Source organism: Magnolia sinica, chromosome 8 (assembly GCF_029962835.1).
Source record: "Magnolia sinica isolate HGM2019 chromosome 8, MsV1, whole genome shotgun sequence".
In the NCBI taxonomy this organism is placed as follows: Eukaryota; Viridiplantae; Streptophyta; class Magnoliopsida; order Magnoliales; family Magnoliaceae; genus Magnolia; species Magnolia sinica.
The window spans coordinates 82,278,031-82,285,303 of NC_080580.1; the positions used below are offsets into that span (position 1 = coordinate 82,278,031).

Genomic DNA, 7,273 nt, shown 5'->3' on the forward strand with positions numbered 1-7,273 from the left:
CAGAGTTCGAAGCGGCTCAGAGACGGGCAGCAGAGGCAGAAGTTCAATTTGAGATCGCCTCGACTAGGGTCGGCCGCTTAACTGGCGAGTTGAGCTTGGCTCGGAAGGCGACTGAAGACGCTAGAGCCGAATATGCTCGGATGGCTTAGCTGCTGAAAGGGGCCACTGATGAGAGTCGGCAACTTCACCTGGCTCGTGACGCCTCCAAGGATAAGCTAACCCGGCTGAAGGCTGATACCAAAGCGGCGCTCGAAGTGGCCAAAAAAGAGGCGGGAGAGAAGGCCGTAAAAGACTTTCTTGAATCTCCGGAGTTCGAGGACGAGAGAGCGACTGAAGCGGCTGAGCCTGACAATGTTGCGGGTGGTACCGGGGTCGAGCCTGAAGCGGCTCAGGCTCTAGAGGTCATTCCGAATGACCCTTGAGAGCCCCGGAGCTCAGTTTTTGGTACCATCATCGGCTCCATTTTTTGCACTAACACCAGCTCCGCTGGGAACTCGATTTTTGGTACCATCATCGGCTCCATTTTTAGCACTAACACCAGCTCCGAGCAAGCTCGAGAATAACGTTAACTGAAGAAGACATTCGTACGTTGTGGCTGATCTTTCTTTTGCCTCTTTCTAATCTAACAATGTATTGCCAAAGCAAGATGTAACTCGATGTAACATGCTGATAAATGAATATGATCAGTTTCATTTTATTTATTTTTGACTCAGTTTACATGCCTGTTTTTTTCGAGTCTTTTTCATTGCTTTAGGGGTAATAGGTTTTCAGATGCTCGGCATTCCATGGGTGAGACAGTAGTCGTTCGGTTAGGTCTTCCAACTGATATGTCCCTGGTCGAATGGTGGCTGAGACGATATAGGGCCCTTCCCAGTTGGGTCCCAGCGTTCCTAAGCCGACTTCCTTAGTATTGAGGAACATCTTTCGGAGGACCATGTCTCCCACTCGAAAACATCTGACTTTGACTCGAGCATTGTAGAAACGAGTAACCTGCTGTTGCTGAGCTCTCGTAAGTTGCCAAGCTCTTTCTCTTTGTTCGTCCACAAGATAAAGTCCGAGTGCCAGGAGTTGTTCATTATTCTCTTCGTTAAACGAACTGACTCAAGCTGAAGGCAACCTAATCTCGATCGGAGTGACGGCTTCCGAGCCATAAGTAAGGGAGAAAGAAGTTTCGCTCGTATCAGTTCATGCTGTAGTTCGATATGCCCATAATACTTTCGGGAGTTCTTCAGCCCACACTCCCTTGGCTCGGTCGAGCTTGGTCCAGAGGTGGTGTTTGATGATCTTGTTGGCTGCTTCAACCTGCCTGTTCGTCTGAGGATGGTGGGCCGATGAGTACACATTCCTGATCCTGAGGTTGCCACACATTTCACGAAAGCTATTATTATCGAATTGTTTTCCATTGTCGGTAACAATGGTCCCGGGTATTCTGAACCGGCAGACAATGTTCTTCCACACGAAATCAATGATCTTCTGTTCGGTTATTTTCGTCAATGGTTCAGCCTCGGCCCATTTCGTGAAGTAATCCATGGCCACGACAGCGAACTTGGTCTGGCCTCTTCCAACTGGGAGTGGCCCTATGATGTCGATTTCCCATTGTGCGAAGGGCCAAGGACCGGTCATAGGTGTCAGCGCTTTTGGAGGTTGTCTCAGGAAAACTGCGACTCTCTGACATCTGTCGCATTTCTGAACAAGCTTACGAGCGTCGTGTTGGATGGTCGGCCAGTAGTATCCCTGACGTAATACCTTATGCGCGAGTGACCGTCCTCCTGAATGGTTTCCACAGATTCCTTCATGGATTTTCCATAGTACATAGTCCGCTTCGCTGGGGTTTAGACATCACAGCAGTGGAGTATAATAACCTTTCTTGTATAACGTCCCGTTGAATATGGTATAATGGGAGGCTTGGACCTTTAATCGTCGGGCCTCGTCGCGGTCTTCAGGCAACTCACCCTTATTGAGATATCGGACGATCGGATCAATCCAAGAAGGTTCCGAGTCAATCGTATGTATGGCCAAACTAACTATTTCATTAATACTCGGTTTAGCGACGTACTCGACTGGAACAGACCTGGGTATATCGTCTTCGTCGGTGGATGCGAGTTTTGCTAATAGGTCGGCTTGGCATTCTCTGTCCGAGGGATCCGAGTAACTATACAACATTGAAAGCCTTTGATCAGTTCTTTCGCTTTCTCCATATACGTTTTTAATTGTTCTTTTTGTGTTTGATATGCACCGGTAACTTGGTTAACAACCAGCTGAGAATCACTAAAAACATTTAGATGCCTAACATCTAAGCTGGCCGCAAGTCGAAGGCCAAGCAACAACGCTTCATATTCTACTGTATTGTTCGACGCTTGAAATGTGAGTCTTAAGGCATATTGCATGTAGGTTTGATCTGGAGTTTTCAGAACTACTCCTGCCCCGCTTGCCTTAAAGTTGGAGGAACCGTCGACATATAACTTCCAGGGTATCGGGTCGGGCGATGATACGGGAGAAACAGTAGTTAATTCTTTAACGGGCTCGGCAGTATGCCCATTTATCGGGTTGGCCTATGGTGTTACTTCAGCAATGAAGTCGGCCACAACCTGCCCTTTGATTGCTACTCTCGGCTTATATTGAATGTCGAATTCGCTGAGTTCGATCGCCCATTTCGTGAGTCGGCCGGATGCATTCGGTTTTTGTAGAATCTAACGCAGTGGGAGATCGGTCATTACGATGATGGTATGGGCTTGGAAATATGGTCGAAGTCAGCGCGAGGAGACTACTAGAACTAGGGCTACCTTTTCCAAGAGTGGGTATCTCGTCTTCGCCGATAATAGTGCTTTGCTGACGTAATAAACAGGCAGCTGCTTTCCTTCGTGCTCACGTATCAGGGCTGAGCTAACTGCTGCCTCCAACACTGCCAGGTAAAGCAACAGAGCTTCTCCTGACTTGGATTTCGATAAGATTGGGGGAGATCCGAGGTACGACTTTAACTGCTGAAACGCTGCTTCGCACTCTTCCGTCCATTTCAACGTTTGTCGTCCCTTCAATTGTCTGAAGAACGGGAGACATTTATCCGTGGCTCTGGACAGGAAGCGATTAAGTGCTGCTACTCGCCCAGTCAATCTTTGTATATCTTTAATCATTTTTGGAGACTCCATGTCAAGCAGGGCTTTTATCTTTTCCGGGTTAGCTTCTATCCCTCGCTGACTGACCAAGAAACCGAGGAACTTTCCCGAGCTTACGCCAAAGGCGCACTTGCTTGGGTTCAGTTTCATTCGGAACTTACGTAAGATGAGGAACATTTCTTCTAGGTCGGCTATGTGGTCGGTCGCGCGTACACTTTTGACGAGCATGTCGTCAATGTACACTTCCATCGTTTGGCCGATCAGCCGAGCAAAGATTCTGTTCACCAATCTCTGATAAGTCGCACCAGCATTTTTCAAACCAAATGGCATCACACGGTAACAATAAAGGCCTTTGTCAGTGACAAAGGTTGTTTTAGATTTATCGGACTGATGCATTACAATTTGATTATACCCTAAATACGCATCCATAAAGCTAAGAAGTTCATGCCCCGCGGTACTATCTACCAACTGGTCTATCCTTGGAAGAGGAAAGCTATCCTTCGGGCAGGCTTTATTTAGGTCGGTATAGTCGATACAGACTCGCCATTTTCCGTTAGCTTTCTTCACCAATACGACATTTGCTACCCATTCCGGATAGTATATCTCTTCTATGAATTTTGCTTTGAGGAGCTTGCTAACCTCTTCTTCAATGACAACGTACCTTTCGGGGCTGAGTGGTCGTCGCTTCTGTCGGATTGGTCGGTAAGTCGGATCGATATTGAGTCGGTAAGTGATCACTGACGGGTCAATTCCCTGCATATCTTCATGGTTCCATGCAAATACGTCAGCATATCGTCGGAGCAGGGCTATCAAATTATCTCTCAAGGGTGGTCGCAGAGACGAGCCAACTTGCACTATTTTGGACTCGTCTGTCTTGACCAAGGGCACCGAGACAAGATCTTCAACTGGCTGCCCTCGTTCATGCGTCTCGACTCGGTGGTCTAGCGACTCGATCATTGATACTTTGACTGAAGCTTTCTCGGTGGGTATTTTTACAGCTGTCATGTAACAACGTCTCGCGTCCTGCTGATCTCCTTTGACGACTCCTACTTTCGACTCAGTCGGGAATTTCATGGAGAGGTGGTATATAGTACGATAGCCTGGAGGATACTCAGAGAGGGTCGATCGAGTATAGCGTTGTACACAGACGATTGGTCGACTATGAAGAAATCAACCATTGTTGTCGCTTGGGGTGGACGATTCCCGATTGTGAGCGGCAGTGAAATGATCCCCTCCGGGAGTATCTGTCCCCCCGAGAATCCGACCAACGGGGTACGAACCAGTCGTAACGCCGATTGTTCAACACCCATCCTGTCAAACACCTGAGTGAATAACACGTCAGCCGATGACCCTGTGTCAACGAGTAGGCGGAACACCCTTCGTTTTGCAATGGTCAGAGTAACGACCAATGCATCATCATGTGGATGATGGATCCCTCGGGCATCTTCATCAGTGAACGAGATACAATACTTTTCCTTCTTCTTTTCTTTCGAAGGCCGAGCTATGATCAGAATGTCGGACTCAGGTCGGCTGAGACTCCTGACGTGGTTTTTCCGGGCGTTATTTGAGTCACCGCCGCACAGGGGTCCTCCGACTATCGTTTGGATTTCTTCCGTAGGTCGGTCGTCACCCGGTCGTTCTTCCGTTGTTTCTGTTCTCTCGACGTGTTCTTTGAGCGACCTTCTCGGATAAGCCTTTCAATCTCCTCCTTCAAATGATAACAATCACTTGTACTATGACCGTGATTGCGATGATAGTGACAGTACTTGTCCTTGTTCCGCCGGTTTGGATTACTCCGAAGCTTATTTGGCCAACTCACGAATCCTTCACTTTTGATTTCCATCAGCACCTGTTCTCGAGGTTTGTTAAGCGGGGTGTATGTAGAGAACATTCGATCAGGTCGCGTGCTTGACTTGCGTTCGTCGCTCTTTCGGTCGTCCTTCCGCTTTTTTCCTCCGGCCGAGTCAACCTCATTTTTGGCCGAACCTTTGGCCGTGGTTTTTGCATTCTGGATGGCCTCGCGAAAGTTCCATGTTTCTTCAGCGTCTGCATATTTATCCAATCGAATCATGAATTCCGCTAAAGTTTCGGGTGGATTCTTGTCTAAGGACGCCAAGAATGGCTTGTCCCTTACACCTTGCATGATGAAGTTGAGTGCTGTCTCCTCCGAATGTTTCCGAACTTGGAGCGATTCGAAGTTGAATCGTTTGATATAGTCTTTCAGCAATTCTCCCTCTTTCTGAACTATGTTGTTCAGGTGCGCTGGAGGTTTCAGCTTCTTCTTCTCGCCAATAAAATTGGTAAGGAAGGCGTCACTAAGTTCTGTGAAGGTTCGGATGGACTTTGGTTTCAGCTGTTTGAACCAAAGTCGGGCTACGTCGGCTAAGGTGAGGGAGAAGGCTCGCCACATCACGGCATCCGAGGCATCATGTAGTTCCATGTACGTTCGGAAGCATTCGATGTGCTCGGTTGGGTCGGTTTTACCCGTGAAAGGCGTAATTTGCGGAAGATGGAAATGTTCTCGTAATCGGGCCTGCATCACTTCCTTCACAAACGGGGACGCTTTTGTCTCGGGTCGATTCTGACGCAAATCACGACCCTACTTCACGTCTTCGATCTCCTCTCGTACCTCTCTCCTGAAATCTTGGAGGTCGACTTTCCAAGGTTCGTTACTTTCGGCCATTCCTTCGATCAGAGGCCGACTTTGTCTTCGCCGATCAATTTCATGTAAGAGGTCAGTGGGGGGCAGAACGGAGGTAGCGGAATGAGCGGGGGCCGGTTCGGACGGACCTTGGGGCTGACTTTTCTGAGGGATTGTCGGTTACGGAGCATCAGGCTCGGGATCAACAACTTGCTGTGAGGCGTTAGCCGTCTGGACACCCGGCGGAACTTGCTGCCGGTGAATTTGTTCCAACAGCTGTTTCATGACGTTGATGTCAGATCTGAGTTTCTGTACTTCTTTATCTAGTCGCCCATTACCTTGGTTCCACTGAGTGTTCCTCGTCCCGACAGAAGTCGTTGGTTGAGCAACAGAATTCTGGCCTTGAGTCCTTCGAACAGCATTTGCATTCGACGGCTCAACGGTGGCAACCTCGTTAGGATCTTCTGGGACCGTTCTTCTAGTAACTACCATTAAAGCACGTTTTACAGCCTCTGAATAGAGCGTAGGGAACGACTTTTTATGTCGATTCCCACAGACGGCGCCAAACTGTTGATGCAAAAATCTGGTCCACCCTCTTTAGACCTTCGAGTACCTGCACAGGAAGAAGACAAAGGAGACCCTGGCTAGAGCAGGGGACCCTCCGATGCCAAAGTCAGGCTAGGAATCTGGGTCTTATGGTATTGAGGGGGTTTTGGAGAAAGTGTTTGGCGTACCTTTCATCCTTGGAGTCTCTTCTATTTATAAGAGGAGGAGGATCCTGCCGTATGAGGATTCTTTCCCGATCTTTTGGAGATTTGATTTAAGTGGTATTTTATTTATGGATACTTCTCAATCCCGAGATTTCCGAGATCGGGGATCCTTCTACAAAATTCTCGAGACGGTGTTTAAGATTACACTGTCTCTCCTTTGTTTGGCTTCGGCCTCAATAGATTTGTAATCTCGGCTGGCTTATAGAGGTTTTTTGCCTACTGTCAGACGAAACTGAGTCGGTTCAGGACCGATGTGTTTCTTCTATCTAATAGCCGATACCACAACCAACCATACATAGGTCGGTTTCATAATTGGTTAAGTGGCTTTCTGATTCAGGACCTTTAACAGGTCTTTTTTGACGTTGCTGCCTCATTAACCGAGTCAGCTTGATTCGTCCTATACCTGCCTAAGGCTCTTGACTCTCAACTTCGGTCGGGATTCATTTCCTATAAACCTGAACAAGTCTCTCCTTTAGCTTTATCATGCTCGATCTAAACTATAAGCTCGAATCCTTCGGTCGGTTTTAGTAGAGTTAGTCCATTCCATAACCGAGTCTCCGAACTTGTCATATTTTTTCCCCAACACTTATTATTTTGTGTGATCCACTTGAGTTCATCTACCTCATTTTTATGCACATACCTTGAAATTATTTGGTGTGGTTCACTTGAGCATTGGACCTACCTCATTTTTACGCACATACCTTTAAACTTTAAACAGCGCACATATACAACGCCATCTATCCCTTTTC

General features: G+C 47.6%; 1 protein-coding gene across 1 annotated transcript; it reads right to left on the reverse strand.

Annotated features, from left to right (window-relative positions):
* Positions 1-4,707: 4,707 nt before the first annotated feature.
* LOC131254342 (uncharacterized) lies at positions 4,708-6,246 on the reverse strand. The gene is made up of 2 exons (XM_058255331.1): positions 6,093-6,246; positions 4,708-5,435 (listed from the first exon to the last, which is right to left on the reverse strand). The coding sequence occupies exons 1-2, from the start codon at positions 6,244-6,246 to the stop codon at positions 4,708-4,710; spliced, it is 882 nt and encodes a 293-aa protein (XP_058111314.1).
* Between the last annotated feature and the right edge of the window lie 1,027 nt (positions 6,247-7,273).